The sequence below is a fragment of the Aulostomus chinensis genome, chromosome 22, assembly GCF_037954235.1.
Source record: "Aulostomus chinensis isolate RoL2024-O1b breed Wild chromosome 22, RoL_Achi_v1.0, whole genome shotgun sequence".
Taxonomy (NCBI): domain Eukaryota; kingdom Metazoa; phylum Chordata; class Actinopteri; order Syngnathiformes; family Aulostomidae; genus Aulostomus; species Aulostomus chinensis.
Window position 1 is genome coordinate 14,979,562 of NC_141341.1, and position 22,983 is coordinate 15,002,544.

The window sequence follows — 22,983 nt, forward strand, 5'->3', positions numbered from 1 at the left end:
TCACTAAAATTCTTACATTTTTTGTACCACTTTTCAGTCTTGTTTTTAAGTGATAATGTATGACCACACACTATTTCACATTTCTCATTATGAAGATGCCTAAAATCAAAAACTAACTTGGACAAATACACGTTGAAATGTCGCGTTTGGGCAATCGAGTTAAGGCGCACGTTCGTCTCCAATTTGTCCGATATCCGTGAAGGCATCGTCAAACTGAGAAGACTCCTCCCCAACAACAGTTCGAGCTGCCACATTGAAGAAGAACAAAAAGGCAACCTGACAGCGGTTTCTGCACTCCCTCCACTTTCTCCGGGCCAGTCACGGGATTTCAATGTTCTGCCTGCTCTTTGTAAGTAGAAAATGATTTACGTAGCTGTTAAACCAAAACGGACTTTTTTCACGATATTTCTTATTTGATCATACACGACAGAAACACGTAAGAGCTGGGTTAAGTACTTGCGTTACATATTGCTGGGAGATTAGCACAACACAAGCTAAAGTAAGTTGTATGCTACGAACAACGCTTGGACAGCTCGGCAACGTAAATTGTCACTGGATAAAATTGTTTGAACGGTTATTGGAAGCAACACTTAGAATGTTGCCGGCTTGGGGTGGGGTACTACGATGTATCGAGTACTAACGCATCTTACCCCTGATCTGCCAACTAAATGTGAAATCAAAGTGTGGGAGCTGAGCTAGCCTTCATGCTAAGGTAGCTAGCAACATTAGCTTGCTATCTGGGCTGAGGCTATTTCCTAGACGAAGTACTGTAACATTATTCAGTGCCTCTAATATATGCTCTCGTGGGGTTGCAATTTTAATTTACGGAACATTTCATCTTAATGTTGGATATAGCCGTGTATTTTTAACTGGACGTCGGGTTCAATTTTAAGAAAATAAGAGCTAGCGAAATGTTAGCTATATGAGCTATCGGTTTAATAGTAAATGCAGCATTTGCCATGGAAAACAACTAACAAGACGTTCGCAAAATATTTGATTATGAACCGTGCGTTTAGCTACGAGTGTGGCTCTATAAGGATGTTTTTGAATTTCAAGGAGTGGTTTGTGATTTTCAGTATTTTTATCCATTTATTGGTGCTCTGAGGCAGACGTCTGTAGCTTTGAAAAGCTTGGGTTGAGGTACATGGCGACAGAGCTAGCTGCCTTCCGCCCTTTGTGACTAATCTTGACCCAGAGCATGATTGACCCATTTCATCTAAGCTATATGCCGTTCTAATATTTTAATCGCAGCGTTTGGACAACGCGACACTTCCTGCCTGTTGATCAACGTTGCTTTAACCTGCTTTAGATGTCCGTGTGTATGTGTGGAGAAATTGTCTTTAACCAATAAGGGTTTACTCGATAAAGATGTCGACCTTCCGTGCAGAAATATAGCCAACCCTGAGGTTAGCTGGGTCTATAATTTAGCCATGTCTGGCTTCCTAAAACAGAAAGCAGCTAACCATTTAGCCATGTGGGTTGAAGTGAAATGAGGAAATGCACTTTGGGAGGAAGTTCACTCGAGCAGCTGTGACACTAAAGGCCGCAGCACATTCCCATGCCTCTCAGTTTTCAATTTATGACCTTCCAATGGTTTCAGTCTCCTCTGTGGTAATCATTTCCAGCGTGTAAAAAATACAAATGCATGGCTTTGAACACTCTTAACATGGGTGAATGAGTCAATGAGTAACTGGTGTAACAGTTAAGCTAATTATACATTCCTGCTTATGAATCACTGCAAGGTGACCTAATTTGCTTGGACAGACTATAGGAGATGAGACCTGTTATTATAGACATCCCAGAGTGGTTCTATGTATAGGAACAAGAGCCGATCTGTGGGTATTGTTAAGGAGTCGAATTAGTGAAAATTAAGCTGATCGAAGGTTGATCCTTTCATAACTGCTCTTGTGTTTGTCGAGTACAGCCTGTTAGTGTTGCAGTTGCAGTATATGCATTTTTCTTAGAGGAGTGAAAGAAAATGCGTGTGTAAATAATTACTTGGGCAACGTTGTGACTGAGTTCAGATACAGAGGTTGGCGAAATGCATTGATTCGCTGTGCTCTGGTAGCAATCAACAGCAGAGCAGGGTAAAGAAGCCTTCAAGTACAAGCTTCTCAGTTAGTTCCTACGTAGTGTTATATGTCACTTGGCATTGTTGTAATCGCATGATGTTTTTTTTTTTCATCAACATAGGATAAATGAAAATGATATTTGTCTCCTGTTTTATAGCTATATGCTAAAAAAATGCTCATGATGAATAATTGCCATGTGCTGCTGCTGGCCATTGGTATGTTTTGTGCATGCCACATCAAAAAGCTGGGTATCACACCGCAAACCGCCAGGTATGCAGATGTTTGCACAGAATTTGGGCATACACTTGCTATACATCTTTCGTGAAGAACATCTATAGCCACCATGAAGCCCCACATGCACACAGTTAGTAACAGGGCTCTCGTGCAATGTTTCCCATACATTCATGAGTTGTAGCAGCCCACCTCTATCAGCATTTACCGCCACATATACTAGTAAACTGAATTTTTCAAAAGTTATCACAATTCACATTAAGGCCAAGTGAAGAGGACTCCCTGCTTAAGCTTATTTTATAAACAGGAATTCACAACACTCCTGTCAACGCTAGCAACTTCCTGGACAAATCTTTAGACTCATTCCACTGGCCAAAAAACCTGCTAACACTCGTCTTTTTTTCTGCAATGAGAATGGCTTTCATCAGCATTCACTCCCGGGTCAAATGACCCTGCAGTAGACATGGGTATTCATCAGCATTGATGGGATCACAAAACCCAGGTGAATGCAGTAATTTGCAGCTGGCCTCCGAAGCTACCAATGTTGGATACACCTACTATGAGCAGTTGCTATCAATGATACACATGTAAGCCACAACATTTAAAAAATTTTTTTTAATCTCAGCCAGATATTCAACTCGTGCTCCAACAACATTCAGTTAGCGTGTAGTTAAAAAAAACAAAAAAACAAGTTGGAGCCAAAATAAAACCATTCTGCTTTTATTACAGTTACCAAAGACCTTATACAAGCAGAAGATTCTACACTGCTGTTGTTTTCACAACACTGTTGACTTTTTTTCTGGTGAGATGACTTCCTTGTTGATGGTCAATGTGAAGCAACCCAAAATGTTTAAGATTAAACCCTTTTCTGCAGTGGGAAAGGGGTTTCAGTGACTTTCCCCAGAATCTCCCCCACGCTGTTGAGCTAACTTATACCCTTTTCCCACTGCACATACCCACATACATGCTGGTTTTTAAACCTGCCAAAAAAAGCACTTTGACCCCTTTTCCCATTGTGACTTGATGAGTGTCCTTTTTGTGTGAGTGTGTTTGTTTTCCCCTGTGAGTCACGTTTGACACCACAAACACAAAGCAAAACTGGGTACATAAACAATGCAGTAAAAAAGCAGCATGTAGAGCAGTGATGGTGGTTAGACTCATATTTTATCCTTCGCCTCAGTCTGATTTTCAAATTCATCACATGCTGAACGATATTTGAGTGCTGTGGCTGATAAGAAAAAACGATGGCAGAAGTTCCCGGTGGAGGCATCAGGCTCTAATCACTTCCATGGTGTATATTGTTGCTCATAGAGCCCTGACTGCTCATCCTATGTGTCCAAAATTAGAAGCCAGCTTCACATTAGAGTTCACTTGGGTTTTGTGTTTGCAGTAATGATAATGATGATGCTTCATACCTGTTCTGCTGGTATGATATAAAATGTAACCAGTTTGAGATTGTGTTGTGGATTGGACACAGAAACCAGAGCTCAACTCACTTGTAGATGGCGGCCTTAGAAATATGCACTCGTCCAGAATGCAGAACCTTCTACCTATAATCTGTTTATCGCTACCAATCCAGATGCACCTGCCCAATGAGCGGAGTGGACATTCTCAAATGGTTTGTAGTAATGACATGAAAGAAAACCTGTGTGGAAATACTCAAACTTATCAACTGAAGCAGATGGGAGAAAACAAACTCTAGGTGGGAGAATTCCCTCAGAGCAGTTCTCAGCCCACAGCCTACAGCTGAATACCAGCCTATACAGTATAGTTTGAGGCTGTCATTCATGTGATACCACACTGCAAGACAAACTCCTCCTGCCTGTGTGTCAAGTTCCTGAGTTCTGCTTATTTGTGTATGCACACTATGAAAGTGCTCGGTTGCTCTCAGCTTTCATATTGCTACGTATTTGCCTGATGAATTATTTTAAAAATCTGCTTCAAACCCTTACTAATGGAGTCAGTGCATTTTGGATTTACGGTTTTGTGCATACAATTGATGTTTGGAGTGGGAAGTGTGTGTGCTGGTCAGCGTAAATCTAACTTCATGTCCACACGATATTTTACACCAACAAAAGGAGGGTGGTTCCTCTGTCCACCAGCGGTATAAAGAAAGTCAGCGTGGGGAAGTTCTCAGCCTTGGTTACCGTAATGCTGAAAGGTGAACCCAGTATACTGTAACATGACGCCAATTTACCAGGGAGGGTTACTGGGGTAGAGGAACACCTATGTTGTATCCCGCTGGCATACAGCCCATCTAGCCACAGGGTGGCTGTGCATGTTGAAAGGTAGGGTTGTCTGTTCCTCAGTGACTAGCTTAACAGATTTGGTCAATTTAAAGTGTAATTATGCCCTTGGCTGTCTGGTTGTGCTGAGAAAGTAACATAAGCCTTGGTTTTAGTTTGTTTTTAGCTTGCTAAGATGCCTAGCTCCAAAACAGCTAAGTTTTGTAAAAAGTAGAATGCCAGGATTAGATACCCACACTTTATTTGTTCTCACTTCTAGCCAATAAGTGAAAAGCCATGCATAATTATGCACTAGTAGCCATGGGCACCTCATGCGTTCCTTGTGCTGTGTGTTGGTTAATGAATCATGCCCTTGTCGACACAGTGTTCGTTTACGGTTGTTGCCACAGCACTGGAATAGAGTAAAGGGACAGCCTCTGAGGCTCTGGCAGTCTCTGACAGATTGACAATTCTTCTAGATACTGCGACAAAGCTGCCTGCTGAAACTATAGCAACAGGTAGGAATATGATCTTCCTTTTGTCGTCGGTGTTTACAGGTACCCTGTCTAGTTAGAACTGCCAGAGTTACAAGAGCAGATGAAAACAGTACTGTAGTAGAAGTGTTATTATTGTTATTGTTGTTCTTAGAGCCGTTGTTTGTAGGTATTTTGTGGAAGTTTACTGACTTGTTTGAACTCTACTGACCTAGAAAGTGGAAGAGTTTGGAGGCAGCTGTAGCTTAGAAAATGCCAGGTTTTTGTACATGAACAACCGGTGTTTTCCTATTGTCCAAAAAATAGTTCTCAATGTGTAGCTTTAAATACGCCAGCAGCCTTTTTAAATGCATGAAATGTGTGACTACATCTCCCAGCATAACGTCATGCTGCTCATTCTATCTGTTATTTTTAAAAGACTCGCTACTGGCGGCAGCTGATCTAAGATCATAGGCTCTATTATTGTTACGCTTCTTGTACACAAATTGGATTTTTAAAGGTTAAAAAGTTTCTTGATACGTGCACATGGGCAGCCATTTCCTCTGAACCATGACCCTCCTCAGTGCTGCCTCTCATACTGTTTCTTCAGCTCTGCTCTGTGAATGTTTAGAGAGAGCACCGTTGCTTCTCTGATCTCTTCACATGAGACACCTAAATTCCCTACAGGAGCTCTTGTTGCTACTGCTGAGCTTATTGTTGGTATAGCAACGGGTATCCCCAGATGCTGTCTTCAGAAGGCCAAGTTTGTTTCTATATGTCAGAAAAATTGATGTCACAGTGGGACTCTGCACCCCTCAGCAGAAAAATGCGAGCGGGTATTCTCCCGTCTGAGACTTGGACTGTTTCTCCTGTCCTGAAAGTTGATTGTATTTAATACTTTAATTAAAATGTGCTTATTTCAGTCACACTGAGTATATACTCAACTCTAGTGTATTTGGGCATTTGAATACCCGGATAACAGGAAATGGCTGTCAGTTATTTGCCAGCATGGTAGTAAATGTAAACTGGAATGCGGAAGGAGTCTATACTGATTGACTAATTGGAATACACAGCAAAGCAAAGTCCAAATCTGTCAGTGTTCATTTTCCACATTTTTTTTTTTTTTTTTTTTACATGCAAGGAGATCATGGAGGTATTTTAATATGCCATTTCTAAAATTGAAGAGATTTGAAATGGATGACAATAGACCCTTTACCCACAGTCACCCCATTTAATGAGAGTAAGAATCACATTATTATAAACAGCTTTGTTTGAACATACAACCATTTTAGATGTGAGTGTTAAAGGGAAATATGTGACACCAAGTGACACCCTCTTCCTCTTCAAAAGCTTTACCGTAAATGGTGAATTGATTGCAACATTGTATCTGTGGTTGTTCTGAATGGATGAGCTTCATAAGTCATTTAGTAAGCTTAGGTTAAGCAGGTGTTCCAAGCACTTTCACTGGGGACATCTCCCATTAAGTTAATTTTTAATATGTAAATGCAGAAGTTAAGTAATTTGGTTAGATTTTACAGGTATGGAATGAATATAACCTTCTTCATATCACACTGTGACCAAATGATTTAATTGCTCTTCTATTACTCTGATTTTGATATTGATACCACTGTGTTTATGCATTTGTTGGTGTTGCATTTTTAATCCTCATTCAAATGTTGGTCAGATAAAAGTTATATTACACTTTGTTTCAATTTCACATTCACTAATTCAAATGCTGGTGTTTAATGTAGGGCTGTCATCTCCCAGTCGACTGGTTGATTTATTAGTCAATACGTTCTGGTTTGACCAAAATTCTGATTGGTAGATTTTTTTTGCCATGTTAATTTCATCAGGAGGAAAGTACCAAGTTGTAATGGGGGTGTTTTTCAAAGCACCCTTGTTTTACAGACAACAATCTATCTTTGAACACCCCCCTTGTTTTGCTTTTTTGGACTCGCCCGATCCGCTAGAGACAGACAGACTGAAGAATACTAGGCCAACGTCTGGTGGTTTGATGAATGTATATTTAATTTTGACCGTTTCATTTAAAGTCAGTCCTCGTCCACCATGTCAAAGACGTCTGCAGCGTGGCAGCATTTCATGAAAATAGATAATGGAAAAAAAGTCGAATGCAAAGTTTGCAAACAACAGTTTTCATGTCACAGCTCCACGACAAACACGACGAATCACCTAAAAACGGTAAGCTAACTTGTCCACCTTAGGTTGGCCCATCAGTTTTGAGTATATGAACATATCGGAATTGACATTTCAATGTTTTCAATTGTTTTTTTTATTGTAAAAATTCTTACCTTGGACTTGCCTTTTGCTTGAGTGTAAAGTTTTAATTTAAAAGTCTATTTGTGTCTCAGCCGCAATGCCGAGCTCCTCTGTTCAGTCTCGCTCTGTGTGCAGGACAAATGATAGTGTCGGTCAATTATTATAACGTGACGAAAACAATTGTCTAAATATTCATCAACAGGTTTTGTGTTAATAGTTGACACAGTATATTTTTCATATATAAAATTAGTCGATTTTTAGTCGAAATTTGAGGGCTTCAGTCGACCAAGAATTTCTTTGGTTGATTACAGCCCTAGTTTAATTTTGTGTTACGTGTAATTAAAAGTGCAACTAGGCCACATAAGGGATAGAATATGCCTTTGTTCGGAGATATGATCCTCTTTCCATTCCTTTCTTGTGTAGTGAGCCCAGGTCTCTTTCAGTCCTTGTTGCTCTCGCTGTCTCCCCTGAGCACTATCAGAGGCCTTTGATCGTCACGCTGGTTATCTGTGTTCACTCAGAGGCTGCAAAGCAGTTTTGATAAGTGGGCTATGCCGTGTGTGTGTGTATGTAGCAGGGTGTTCATCTGTTCGTGGAAATACGGGGGTGGTGGGTGTTGCACATTCATTCACCTCCCCTCTTCAGCCCCGTGCACACCAACATAAGATGCCTGAATAACAAGTTCTCTGCGGGAAGATGAGCTCCTCTGGGAGCTGAGACAGAACTAACCTGTTGTGCTGAATGAGAATTGGAATGGAGATGGCCTTTTACCTAAACATCAACCACATTTAGTTGCACAAAAAAAAAAGTGCCTTCATGACTATTTTGCTCTTCCAAATGTTTGACATTTGTCTCATTCTGCACAAAAACATGAGCTGATCGTAGTCTCATGATACATGAGTGTTGTTCAAGAAGTAAGAGTCAATAACACAAATATAATATGAACTTTTAGTGGTGAATCACAACTTGACCACCACAAAACCACAAAATGGTGAGGCAGTGTAGATGAGGAATATAGGAAGTGTCAAGTTGCTGTTAATAAGGAAGATGTAAAATTAGTGCTTGTTATGTAAATGTTAAACATTATCATGTGGTGATTGTTTTTCTGTGTCAGCGTTGACAAATTGCACAACAAAACCATATAATTTTCACATGACATGCTTTCAGACACAAAAGGCAGAAATCTGTGCTTGACTTTGTAAAGGAAAAAGCAGCACTGTCCACCATTTTGATATTTCAATTGAATGGAGTTTTTATGGTTTGGATAGATGCTCAGCCATAAGACATATTAAATGTAAATGAAAGACTAGGTAGGATATTGTGGTAAGTCTTCCTACCTGTGAAATGTCCTGTATGTCCATGGGAACTTGTAGGCAGCCCTGTGGATTTTTGTCTGTTAGTATGGAGTGTCTCCTATGTAGACATGAATGGTTATTCTTTACTGCTGACCTATTTCTAGGCTTCATCAAATATACCCCACTCACAAAAACGCTCTAAGAGGCAGTGGTGCAGAATTTTTAACGATAACCTGGCATATCCCAGGTATGTTCTTTTGGGATTTTTGCCACATTAGAAACTTGGACCGAGGTTGCTTGATGCCGTCATCCATAAAGAAGACTGTGGTGCTTTGGTGTTATTTTAGGTCCATTTTATAGTAGCCCTACCCTTTTTGAGGAGCTGAGCCTTGCTCAGTGAAAAACACAGGTTTAGTATATTTTAAACTGAGACTACCACAAGCCTGAGTCAGACTATTACTCAGGTAAATACAGACATCACCTGTTATGACAAACTGAAAAAGTGAAGGGGGTTATTCTAGGTATTCTAGAGTGCGGGGTTTGGGTTTTTGCATATTGCACAGACATATAATGACTACATTCTAAGAAATGCTTTGGTTGCCATATTGTCAAGTATTTAGTCACTTGTGCACAGTGCCACTTTGAGTTCCACGTTCCCATTTTCAAACCCCGGGAGTGTTCAGCTCTTGGGAGGCACAGCAACAGTTGGGATCTCTGCTGAAGTTGAGTTTTGCATATAAGCCTCAATGCTGTCTTGCCCAGGCATGCCTGGTGATTTTACTGTCCTGCCTTTTACACTAGATAAACTCGCGAGGCCCAGAGAAAGGAGCCTAACTATTCTGGCTTATTCTGTGTGAGTCTGTGCTCACGGGCCTTCTCGCTCGTGTGTCTTTGTGTGTGTGTTCAAGCATGAGTGGCAGTAAGGGAGACCTCCTTTTTGTGTGCACTGTTTGCTGAATGCTGCAATGACCTGTCACCATACCCCACAATGAAAAGCCCTTTTAAATTTGGACTATGCCCCTGAAGGTGCCGCTTTGTTGTACATTAAACTGTTGCTTTGCTTTCATTGCACTTATCCTGACTGAAGAATGGTCTGTTTCCTTCTGTGTGCAACAACTGATGACTTGGCTTCAAGTCTGCATTTTGGGGCTTTTGATGATGAATCCAAGGGGACCTCATCAGCTGTTTTAGAGGTGAATCACATGCCAATTATCTGGCCCCACACCCAAAGCTTTCACACTAAATCAAATGTACTCAGCTTTGAGAAAATGTGTCTGTCAAGAAAACCCCTTCAAATGGCAGAGTTGTGAAAAATGCCGTAAAACGGTTGTGTTAATCAAAAGTCTGTTTCAGAATTTTCTACTTAACGTTTCCTTGACCCACAACCAGCCTTAGTGCCCTTTCTCCCCACAGTCTGTTTGAAGTGAATGAATGGGTGTGAGTGCACAGAAGGGTTGAGGACAGCACCTCCCCTTTACTATCCCAAGTGTTGACGTCATTGCAAGCAACCAGCTGGGCCATTGAGCAGGTGTGATCCTCAGCTTTATCTCCGCTGCAGTTGTATTGAAACTCTTGGCTTCTTCCCTCAATCCTGTGTCATCTCTAGTTCATTCCGTGATATAATGTTGCTCATTCATTTGTCGTCATAGCCCTGTGATGCATTTTCTTTACATTTTTTTTTAACCATTCCTTTATCCCTGTCCTCCTTGACTGTTCAAGCATATCATTTATCTTTTATTGAACGCCCACAGAGGCCACAGGAATGCAAACATGCCCATGTGATATTTGGCCCCATTGCTTTTCATACTGATGATGTTCTTTAGTCTCAGATCAGTGATGGAAAAACAGGCTGAAAGCTGAAAGGAAACACAACACGTGTGTCACCTTTTTATATTCATGTAGTGTGCAAATATGGTCACCAATGCCGATTGTATGAGTAAAATGTCTGAATGAGACACTATAACTACAAGTGTGTGTGTGTGCTAGGTGTAGCAAGCAGGTGGTTATGTGGGCCAAGGATGTCATAGCCTTTATCTATCTAGTACAGCCCAAGCTGCTCCCACTCTAAGAACAGGGCTTACTTACTCCTGCCCCCCCCTCACTGTCCATCCTGCCATAGATGACAAGCGCTCCCCTTCGCTCCTTGACTCGGCTCCCACACAGCAAATTAGCCCTCCAGCTGCTTAAAGGCAGCACAGTCTGGTCATGCCCAGTCTGGCTCCAGACAAAACATGAGCGAGACGCAGGCACAACCTCAGACCACCGAACAGGGTTGCATGTAATACTAACATCTTTCACAAGGGATGAAGAGGATGGACTCAAATGTTCCACATTTTGAGAAAAAAAAATATTATGATGTTTTGCCACTATGGCCTTCCAATTTTAAGTATCCCATGTCCAGACATTTGTGTGTGTGTACGTATGTTTTCCTTTCTAATTATAGAGTAATCCCCTCAGCCTTGTGGCAAATGCACTGCCCCAGTCAGATAATGACTATCGACACTGTGTCATAGGTGTACATAGTGTAAATGTGTTACTGGTGGGAGAGTGATACTCAGTCCACGTGACGGCTATCAGGTGTCCAAAAGAGCTACACCTGGCCTTATCTCTACAATTATGCTGTCTCATTGCAATAAAATGCCCCACACAGATTGAGTCTTTCAATTAGCACTCCCACCATAGCAGTTTATTCCATCTCAACGCACCTTAGCTGTGACCATTTTACAGCTTCCGTTGGCAGTATTCGTATGTATTACTGGGGTGAGGCAATTCAATTGAAATATTAAAATGTGCTGACTATGATATTGGACTACCAGGAAATTAATTGTCATCAATACCAAATTCAGTACAGATGTAGTAGTCTGCATCAATGAAATTAATAATTCCAAATTAATTTAGAGTCGTCTGGTCAGCTTGAGAAAGCCTGCGTGACTGCTTACCACTTTTTAGCCTGAGCATTTTGCAAGCAAAGTACAGTTATATGGGTTAGCATTTACTCATCAAAATATGTCTGAGTTGTACCAAAACAAGTATGAATGGTGGTAGTCTTCCTTGTTGATTCTTAGTAGTAATGGTGGGGGTATATAACAAAAACATTTTGATATTTAAAGTTACGGACGCAACTTTGTAAATAACGGAATACAACATCAATCCAATTTCCCATTTGGGAAAAAAATAGTCTTAAAAGGAAAAAAGTATTTCACATTTACGTTTTATTAAAGGTATTTTTCTTCTTTTCGTACTTTTTAATTTTCATTAATGTGCATTCTTTTGAGGTTACCGCCTGAGAATATGGTCTGCCCCCCTCAAGTGAGTGTGTTAGTGTTAGGAACAATTTCAGTCCTGGCTAACTCTGCATGCAGAACATGGCAGCTGGACTGGGATTTGAGGAGTCAAGGCTTCAGCCAGTGACAAATGTCACAGACGGGTCTGTGCGTTTGGTGGCGTCACATCCGTTGTAATTTTACTTCAGACATCAACAGAGCCTCAGAATTGTTTGGGGTAGTGTATCCCTCACTACACGTGTAAAAAGATCCTGTAACGTTACTGAAAAGGCTGCTGTTAGAGTCAGACCACAACAACGGTAGAACCATGATACTGAAATATGTTGTTAAACGAGTAACCACAGCATCTGCACAACACTGCTGAACACACCAGCTGTGTTGCCACAATGACAGCTGTATCCTTGCAACCAGTATCACACAGACACACGGTCCTTTAAAACATTTGCTACTTTTCAAAAATATATCTTCATATCCATTTCTTTGACACCTTAAAACACTTAAATTTGCTTTGGCCCGGTGGTGAGTCTATGAACAAGAGCAAGGACGAGCAAATAGTTTGATTTAACTGAGAAAAAACAAAATGTGTCTCATGTATGAGCATAGACCTGCAATGAATAGAATGTGCTCTGTAGTTCGTGGACACTTTCTAATCCAGTCCGTGTTTGTGGTTGTTTTTCCACAAGCATACTTACTGCTGAACCTACGTTTGCTGCCATCATTCCACGTTATTAATGGAATTCGCAGTAACTTGGAAAAAGTCACAATTTAAGTAATTTTGCATCAACTTGTTACTAAAGTTTTTGCTTCTTGAATACCTACATAATGAACAGCTGTATCATTGCTTACACAGAAATCATTTTACAGTTGCTCTTGTAGTCTTTATACTTTCTGGAATAAACTGCTGAAGCATCCTAAATTGATGAGTTAGCAGTTGCAGGATACCCATGCCCTGGTTCCCATTCTGTCGTGACATTATCACCTGTTTAGGTTTGCATGTCCTTTTCTGTGCTGAGATACTGTGGTCCTTATCAGCCAGTACAGCCTCTTTTTGCTCTCTCTGCCATTTCCCTTTCTCTCTCTTTTTCTGTTCTTTCTCTTCAGTCACTGTAGATTCTGTTAGAGGCCAGCTGATTTGAGAGAAGTCCTCCGGAAACTATGCCCCCCCCCCCCACACACACACACACTCATTTTCCCCTCCCTCCTCTTGCAGCACAAGTCCAGCATTAGAGCACATGGTCAGGACCCAGAGTACCAAGGGAGCTTTCTCTGAGCCACTGCAGGGGCCTCAAGTGACCTTTGTCCCAGTTTTATATTTGTACGTAGGAACACATACACAGAAGGTCAGACATAACCCAAATGTACTTTCACAGAAAATTCTTAGACATTCTTGTGGCAAAATCAGTGTGTAAACTGAGGTAATACTGAAACAAATAATGGGTTAACTGATAAGTCATTGTTGGGTGATGGGATGCTGCTGCACATGGGTTTTAAACAGTGGCAATTCCTGTATTTGGCCCTGTTGCAGGGATTGTGGCATGGAATTGAGTTGAGTTGAGTTTACATTTCCAGACAAAAGCAGGAATGGGGAACGTTAGCCGGAGTCAGGGCTGTTAATGCAATTACTGAGTTGGCCGATAGTCAATGGTAAATGTTTGATTGAGCTGAAGGTTGTCTGCAGTTTTCAAGGCCTTTATTATATACACCGCTTCTTATTTCCTATGTGGTAAACCTGTATTTACTTCTGCAAACAGAACTGGTGTGTGTCTATGTGTTTAGCTTGAGTTAACTGCAGAGTCGGATTGCAAATTTCATAGTAATTTGCATGCGTTCCAAACACTGCTGTGATGGTAAGCCTGATGTTACCACAGTCGACTCACTTCCTCATTGACAAGCTCATTTAAGAAGACAGAAGGCCTGGGGTTAATTTGTTACAGTAAATTTTAAAATCGTATTACAGCGTATCTCCTCTTGTGTACCGTAAGTGAAGCGTGTGTTGGCTTTTAACTTCTTAGCGTGTGAGGAGGCTGGCAACAAGTTCAGGTGTTGTTTAGTCCGACGCAAACTCGTGTGCAGTATGTTTTCCTACCACTTACTATGCTTTTGCTTTTTCATCTGCGTTTACGGCTACACTCAAGGGTTATCATTGTCAGTTATTCTGCAGGAAAGCAATTGTTTGATGTATAAAATGGTTGAAAGTTAAATCCTCCCACTGTAAACTTTGTGCAGTTGTTTTCCTCTTTGGCTTTTTATGAAGTCATTTCATGCATCTGGGCAACCATCCACAATCTAGTTGTTTTTCATCTCTTGGCATAAGTTGTCATTGTGGTGTCCTTGGTGTGTCTGGTTCTTTTGTTCCACGCTTTTCCCAGTTTTTATCTGCGATTGTCTGAATTTATGGAGTTTATGTCTCCTCCCTTGTGTTCACGGTAGCGTTTAAACAGGTTAAAAGTACATGTTCCCCTCTCTCCCTGTCTCTTCTGACCACCATTTTTATTTCTGGAAGATAAGAAACTCTTGAAAAGACTGGTTTAACTGCCCTTGTGGCTGTTGCCAAGTATAAAAGATGGAGGGGAGAAAATAAGGCAGATCAGACAAAGAGAAGAAATTAAGAGTGAAAAGTAGGTTGATGCATACCCTTTACAGTGACACATTGGTTGGCACAGTATCTAACTCAGAGGATAAGTGACAGCGGGCTAGTGGGTGGGTGGGAGCAAGAGGAGAAGCGGAATAGTGGGGTTTTGCTTCGGCCTTGACGGAAAGATCTGTCGGCAGATGGGATGGAAAGAGATGATAGATGCATGTACCATCACCACCTTGAATTTGACATTTAGAGTAAGTTGTGACAGTTTGGAAGTTGAATGCAGTGTTAAGATTTTTTTTATTTGAGACTTTGGTGTTTGTCAGTCAAATGACAGGATGGTCCTCTCCTTTACTAATACACATATACTTTCTACTTTTACTGCACTTTTAGAGTGAACTGGAAGTATTTTACACAACCCCATCTCTGGTGCACACACACACACACACACACACGCATTCAGGCTGTAGTGTCTGCAAAAATGGCAGAACAAAATTTCCCTCAGGATCAATAAAGTACGTCTAAGGGTGTGATTCCACTGGCTGACCTCTGCTCAGGTCGAGTGGGGTCTAGTCGGTACGGCTCGATATGGGTGTGTTTCCAGTCGCACTGGGTACCACGTCAGCTTGGATGGACTCACCAGCCGAGAGTTCCCCGACTTAATTTGTGTGTGACACAACAACAACAATGGAAGACATGGAGGCAGCGTGATGCCTGTTGCTCGGTCAGTGGTTTTTGTTTAAACTAAAAGTGAGGGACGACAGACAGGCAAGGCTTCCAGTGGCAAAACAGAACAGAAAAGTTTAAAAGACTTACCAAGTTTCCGACCAGTATTCTGCTGAGGCCAAGATGATACGAAGTAGACGACGTAAGCGGGTAAGTTATCCAATCAGTGCCCCACTATGTGTTTACGTCACATTTTAGTCCCCCCTCGGCTCGCTTGGAACCCCAGCGGAGCAGGGACTAACATGGTAACGGTTAGTACTGTGTTGGGGCCAGTGGACACGGGGCCAAACCGTCCCAACCCGAGCTGAAGTGAGCCAGTGGAAACATGCCCCAAGTCTAACAGAGTGGCGTGAGATTGTCCACCTGTTAATTAGTCATGGATGACTTTTTTTCATTCAGATGGATCAAAAATGTCTGAAATGCTCAAATGACTTTACTGTGATGGACTTTGAAAAGTTGAAATCTATGTATTTACAACTTACAGAATTTCCTTATTGTGATAGTTTGCTTGAGTGAAAGCCGGGAAAGGTTAATCTCTCCCTTGAACTACAGGGAAAAAATGGTTGGGTTTGAAGCAGTAGTTGTTCATATCACATTTTATGACAGTGTTATAAATACTTAAATAGCTTCCAAGTGCTTTCAGTTTGGATGCAACCTGTTTATGGATCCCCTACAGATGATATTGCTCTTCTGCTTACCTGATACTTAATATGTGAACCATCTTTAGCTGAAAATGTTGCTTGTTTTCCTTTTGCTGTGTGTGTTGGCTTTGTCTCCATTTTTTGCAGGACCTTGTGAGTTCGTGCGAAGAGTGAAAGTGGGGGTGGGGTTGAAGCGTGGAGAGAGAAAAGATGCAGAGACTGGCATGGTTTTACGAGAGAAAGGAGTTGCGTAACACAGTTTCAACACAACATCCAACTCAATAAAAACTGGATTGTCTCCTCCTATATCAAGTTGTCAAATATCCCAGTATATCTTTAAAAGTGAGTTCACTGCCCAGCCCCACCTGGAAAGCTCACCCAGGTGTGTTATGTGTGGGAAACCCTGGAATGGAGAGAGACATGGTGCAGAAAGTCCATCTCAAAGAGGTGAAAATAGGGAGCGTGGGACTAAAATGCTTTGCCTGTTTGAAGCTTTGCCCACCCTGTAATCCTCAGCTTGTGACTACTGCCTGTGATACAGTGCTAAAGTCCAAGCCTTTTCTGTTTCCCACCTACCACCTTCTGTACATAGTCTGCGTTGCAATAACCAGGTATCATTGTCCCCTTTTCCTCCACTCCTCCCTCCCATGTTGCTGTCAGACAGTTCCAGCCAGTCTGTGGCGGCAGGTTCTAAACTGTCAAGGACTTGGCACAGTTCAGACTGTTGCTCCCTGGCCAGTTATAAACCAGACATTACCTGTTCTGTAAGTCTCTTGTGAAGTGTTGGCTATGAGTGTCCTCCATACTGTTCACAAGACCAGCTCTCATATCTGTGACAGTGAGGTAACTGAAAGGTCTTGTCAGGTCATGACAGACTTGTGACAAGAGCTTAACAGCTACTCAGGTTTGGGGCTGGTGTGGACCCAAACCTTTTCTCGTGTTTAGATTTGGCAACACTGTTTCGACTGCAGTAGCCTTTTCCCGCATGATCCCTGTTGTCTTACATTATCTTGTGAATCCAGCTCACAAGGTATCTGGGCAGACATGGATGAGGAGAGTGAAATTGTTAATGCAATCCACCCTAAGATGAGGGAGAGGTATTTGGAATGTTAATGAAACTGCAGAGGATTTTTTTGACTGGCCGTGCATGCTAACAGCTGTGCTTGATGGAGCTTTCAAAAAAAGCAGGATAAATGAAAGTCTGTGTGGGACCATTTCGTTTCAGGAAGACGACAAAGTCACGTAAAATGTTTGATGCCACACCCCAGTTTATTAGTATCACTAGTTCAGGTGTAGCAGCCAATGTGCTTTCAGCCTTAAGTGTGGCTACCTGCTGTGGTGGAGACTCGGTGTATCAACGGCCATGTTCTCAGTACTCAATAACGGCAGATTAAAATTGCTAGTCAATGTGTGTTAGACTGTTGTAAAATTCACCAAAATGACATTGTTAGTTGGTATTTACATTTCAAATGAGCTCAAGAACTTACTTTAAAATGTATATGCCTAGACTGCATACGGTAATACCGTGAAATGTGGATACGGCACTGCTCAGCCCTCCCACACCATGCAGTGCTCATCGTTTAAGGTGCAGAAGCCTGTGACATTTTAAAACCTCCTTAACCATCTCTAATTTATCTGTCATTCTTTCTGTCGTTTTGAGTCACTACCCCAGATTTCAAAGTTGGCATTGCACTTTGTTCTTAAGGGTTCGTGCTTTTATCTCAGAGTTCTCACTTTGATATGACTTAAATCATTCAAACCCACTGACCTCCCATCAGAATCCTGATGGTCAGGACCGTCACTGTGACTTTCACCTCAGATCGTGGACCCTCAGACCCCCAGAGACACGATATGAGCTAAAGTTGCACAGCTTGTTTCAGCTAATGAAGACTGGAGTGTGTGCACAGGTTGATCAGAGGACTGTGACATTAATTAGTTGTCAGTAGTCTGAGGAAAATTTCTGACTGCATTTTTTTGCAACAAATAGTAAAGTTAACACTTTAAATTCCTGTTCTTGTGTTCTTTATAGAGAAAGCAGCAGCCAAGTGTTCTTGTGTCCCATCTCCCAGAATAAGTCGTCCTGTACTGCAGCTGAATAGGTTGTCTTTTCAAATCAACAGCTGCAAGCTTAAACTTGTACAAGCTGAAGTTTGTTTTGACACCTAATTCTGCAATAAGAAAAACAGAACTTGCAATTTAAAAACTGTGATTTCAGACTGTGTGTCTGTGCGTGAGAATTCATTGAAATTCTTAATATATGTCCTCACTTTGATGTCTTTGTTGTCTCTGCACAGGGTTTCTGTGTCGACTTGAGCCGTACCTATATGGCGTGTGTGAGCGGAGAATTTTGCCAGGCACAGCACCTCACCTCAGTGGAGAAGTGAATCGGCTGCCCCCCGAGGGACTACGCTACCCAGAAACCTCCCTGACTGCCAGCATACTAGGAACTGCTGACTCTTCCAAAGGCCACTCTGGGATATTGCGTAGTCCTTGGCCAGACCGCCCTGCCTTGTCCCAACCGATAAGAAAAGTCTTTGGTTTCCACTTTCTCCTTGAACAGCCAATCACAAACAGCTCTCCTGAATGGGGTAAACTGATTGGATGACTCCTGGATAGTCTCTCCATCCTTTTTTTTTCCCCCCTTTTGTTATTCTTCTAAATCTTTTGGTTTTGTGTAATTTTTTTCTTTTTTTTTTTTCTTTTTTAACATCCCGGAGTACTGTGGACTAGTTTATCCTTTTTGTTACCCTTCTCTGTGTACATCATCCCCATAGCTGCCCCATCCTTCTCCACGTGTTGTCATTTTTATTTATTCAACTATTTCCTGAATACATAAAACATAAATCTCCTAGCAGTCTTTGCTGACTTCTGAGCCAAAAGTTTTGTAAGAGTATTGTATTGTAATTGTTTTTAAGCCGTCTCGCCAACATGAACCGCCCCGCTGCAGTCGAGATTACCTACGAGTGCATGAGGTTCCTCATCACCCACAACCCCACCAACGCCACGCTCAACAAGTTCACCGAGGTATGCCCTCACCCATCTCTGCTGGTATGTCAGTGCATCTGTGGCTTACCTGTTAACCGCAATTCCTCTTTTCATTGATGGCCAACAGGAGCTGAAAAAGTTTGAGGTGAACACACTGGTGAGAGTTTGTGATGCCACCTATGATAAGGCTCCAGTAGAGAAGGAGGGGATACAAGTCCTGGTAAGAGTTGACATGCAAGCAGAGAGGGTTTGCCTTTAGTTTACATGTATGCTCTCCGGTGCATACATGCAGACACATACATAGCCTTACCCTGCAATTTCATGAATGTGACTGCAGGACTGGCCCTTTGATGATGGCGCCCCTCCACCCACCCAGATTGTGGATGACTGGCTCAGGCTGCTTAACACCAAGTTTCGAGAGGAACCCGGCTGCTGCATTGCTGTGCACTGTGTGGCAGGGCTTGGCCGGTGAGTTGAAAGCATTCTCTGGCTGATTTTTCTTTTTCTTTTTTTTTGTATGGCATCGTCCTCTTTCCACCCAACACCCATTAGCCTGCTACCAACCGGTTGGTTTTTAAAATGGTGTGACATACGAGGGGAGCTTCACGCCTGGCAAATGAGAACTTGAGTAAGTGGCCACCAAGTTTTTACCATTAGCAAAAGGATGCAGGCCAACAAGCGGTCATTGAGGTCCCATGTCAGCACAGCAGCCTGCTTCTTGGCGAGGTTGTGAAACATGCACAGGCTGTGAGTGAGGAGCATCCTGGACTGCTTTGTCCAGCACTTGGTGGTCAGAGCTCGCTCACCTAGTAGCTTAAGTCACCTTTCTAGGCCTTGTTTTCAATGCTTTATGCCCTTGCTGTTGTTAGTGGCGAAGCGTATTCTGGCACCAAACTAGCTCAGTGCTGGTTCTGTTTTGTTTTGGTAACCAATAGACCGCCATGTATAACTCAGTAGGTAGCTGGTTAACCGTTGACATCCACAGTGCTGATTACAGTCGTGATGCTCCTGCTCGTGAGCTGAAACTTGGCTTGGTTACAAAAAAATCCATCGGCAGTCATGCCAGCTTTGATGAAAGACAGGTGTACAAACATCTGATCTGAAGATTATGCATACACCCATTCATCCATTTCCTGCTGCGTATCAGAATCCCAGTCACGGAAGCAGCAGCAGGGTAAGCAAATTAGCCAAAGAAGTCTTTCATTCCCAGCAATGTCCTTCAGCATTTCCTGGGGCATCCCAAGGCATTCCCCAGCCAAGTAATTCCTCCAGCTGCCTGGAATACCTCCACAGGGCCGGCTCCAGATGGTGCCGAACTTGCTGCTTTGCTTATTTGTAAACAAATCAAATCTGCTACGTGGTTGCCACATTTGTTTGTATTAAACCTGGTTGTCAGAAACACCTCCTGAGAGGCAGCGACACGCATAATCAACCGTAACACCAAGGTTGTCCATATTTCCGCTTATTCACTCTGTAACATAACCCAACTGACCTAATTTGGCATGTTCCTCCGTGCGTGATGCTGCGGTCGGGATGTGCTCAGACTAGGGTCCGTTTCATTTCCCCTGCTTGGGAGCGACTCCAGAGAGATGCGGGCTCAGCGTAATAAAGCTCCACTCACGCACAGTGGTCTCTCTGTCAGGCGTCCCAGAACGGATTTATCAAGTGACACTACAGCGCTCGTTCGCCTCCCCTGTAATTTCTCCATTACCGTCATGAGCGACGAGCGTGCAGATAGACACGGTCCGACGCAACAGTGAGTTAAAGCCGAGTTATGCTGGATAACAACATACGTGTGAAAACAAAGAAGGCAGAAGAAGCACATGATGTGGGCGAGCTAGTGTGAAAATGACTCTCCCGACCACAAAGGCACAATAAGCCAATCAGATCTCTGTGGCTTCCAGCGTTTTGCATTGCTGTGGTATTCTAGAGGTTTTACGATGCCCACTATTGGTCCAACCGGCATTTTCTCAATTCATCTCCTCTTCCTGTCTGTCCCCTGTTTACTGCAGCAGTGCTGGGTCACTTCTGTAACACACCAGGCAGCTTTCCTTCACTGTGCAAGGCTGCTGCTGCTGTTGTTTAGCCCTTGATTAACACACTGTGGATGTTTTGTTGTTTTTTTTTGTCATCTCATTTTTGAGATAACCCCGCACCACCACCACCACCACCACCCTTTTCCCACCATGCAAATTTCGTGTGAGAAACTGGAGGGCAGTGCTTTCGGCGTTGAGATTTGACCCGCCGAGTGGTGTAGAAAGTTTTCATATTTATTTATTTTTCTCACCTTCTCTCTGGTGAGAAAGGAGATAGTTGATTTATTGTTACTTATCACTGTATCGTGTGTGTGTGTGTGTGTGTGTCTGCGTGTGAGAGGGTGTGAGCGCAGTGCCCCAGCAGGGCTGCAGTGAACTGCTGCACCCCTGTTGATTTCCCAGGCCTGTTTCCCAGGTTGAAACACCCCCTCCCCCCTCCCCCATACTACCATACTACGATGGAACCATGTGAACCATGGCATTTAATCTCCACTTCTTCTGTCCTTCTTTGATTCTGTCACTGCCTCCCTCAACCGCTCCACTGGATTCTTCTCCATCTCAGGGCTCCGGTCTTGGTAGCCTTAGCTCTTATTGAGTGTGGGATGAAGTACGAGGATGCCGTGCAGTTCATAAGGCAGTAAGTACGCCTCTTGATTTTTAATTTACCAGTTTTAATAAACAGAACACACACGGTGTGTACAAACAAGGTAATATCCTTGAGGTAAAATGAAGCCTTAAATGCAGTCTTCTTGGTGCCCACTTGGATCAGCGGATAATCTGAAACCATAAAGACGACATATTGCACTCAACTTAAGCACCCTTTGTTAAAAATGCTCTGTTGCACGACCAGTGATCAGAAACTCTTGCTTAGAGGAGTAAACGGCACCATTTATGTGCAGAGAGGACGCTGCTTCTGTGTTACTTGAAGGTTATGATCAGACAAATCTGCTCCTCTAGGTTTTTTTAGTCTGTAGTTTTTTTAGAAGGGTAAAATCCTTGCAGTTGTTAAGCCTGAAGCAAAGCTGGGCTGCTCAACAGAACCTGCTCTTTTGTGGATGTTTGTTTTAACCCCCCCCCCCTTTTTTTCACCCCCTCTACTTTCATAGGAAGAGACGTGGAGCCTTCAACTCCAAACAGCTGCTTTACCTCGAGAAATATAGACCCAAAATGCGTCTGCGGTTCAAGGATACCAACGGCCACAACTGCTGCATGCAGTAGGCTCGCCCGTCAGTGCATTCGTCTATGCACATCTAGTGAGGGGGAATCCTCTTTCACAGGGGGAGAAAAAAAATGAAGAGAGCGCTATCAGTAATTATTGTGGTGATTTGTCAATACTGCGTCATGGTTAATTGATCAAGAGAGAGCAAGCGAGTGAGCGAATGAATGAATCCAGATCTGGGGAATTCACCAGCCGAACCAATGAATGGAAGGTCAAAGCACACAGATAGGCCCGCCTCCCGGTTCTACTGTCAACCACGGGCCAGAATTGTTTTCAACTCGAGTCCATCCTGTTTTTCTCTTTTTTTTTTTGTTTTTGTTTTCTTTCACTTGTAATCATGGGATAACATATTACCATTTTGTGACTTTTTAATTTTACACAAAGGTGATGAAAAGATGTAATATTAAATGATATTCAGATTTTTATTTCCACACATTATTGATATTATGATTGGGGCAGAAACATGTATCTTTAAAAAAAAAAAAAAACATTTTTAAACTTTGAAAAACGTATTGTGACTGTCCTTTTTTTGGTATTGGGGTGTTTTTTTTTTTTTTAATGATTAATTTTTAATTTAATTTTTTTTCACAGACGCTCAAAAGGGGGGCCACTTGACAATGCAGTAATGTTGTACCCTTCACTCGCTTAACGTCACTTTCAGTTTAGGGGTTCACAGAGTTTGAAAATGTCTGCAATATTTATTCACAAGATGATATGTGTGTCATTTAAGGCGTTTGGGAGGGGCCAGGACACTGTTTTCCAATAGTTGTGTTGTTTTTCATCCTTCGAGAGCCATGTCTTTTCTTTTCTTTTCTTTTCTTTTCTTTTTTTTTTTTTAAATATTGTTGGAGTGCAATAATCTGTCCACCTCAGATAAAGCCCACCAAACCCCGGTGACATCACACACACATAAAATACTCATCTAGGCTGTTCAACAGGAA

General features: G+C 42.3%; 1 protein-coding gene across 1 annotated transcript; it reads left to right on the top strand.

Annotated features, from left to right (window-relative positions):
• Positions 1-200: 200 nt before the first annotated feature.
• ptp4a2b (protein tyrosine phosphatase 4A2b) lies at positions 201-22,983 on the top strand. Its single transcript, XM_086193609.1, has 7 exons — positions 201-349; positions 18,097-18,390; positions 18,718-18,826; positions 18,915-19,007; positions 19,125-19,255; positions 21,386-21,460; positions 21,930-22,983. Exons 2-7 carry the CDS (start codon positions 18,386-18,388, stop codon positions 22,039-22,041), a joined length of 525 nt encoding a protein of 174 aa, XP_086049735.1. The 5' UTR covers positions 201-349; positions 18,097-18,385; the 3' UTR covers positions 22,042-22,983.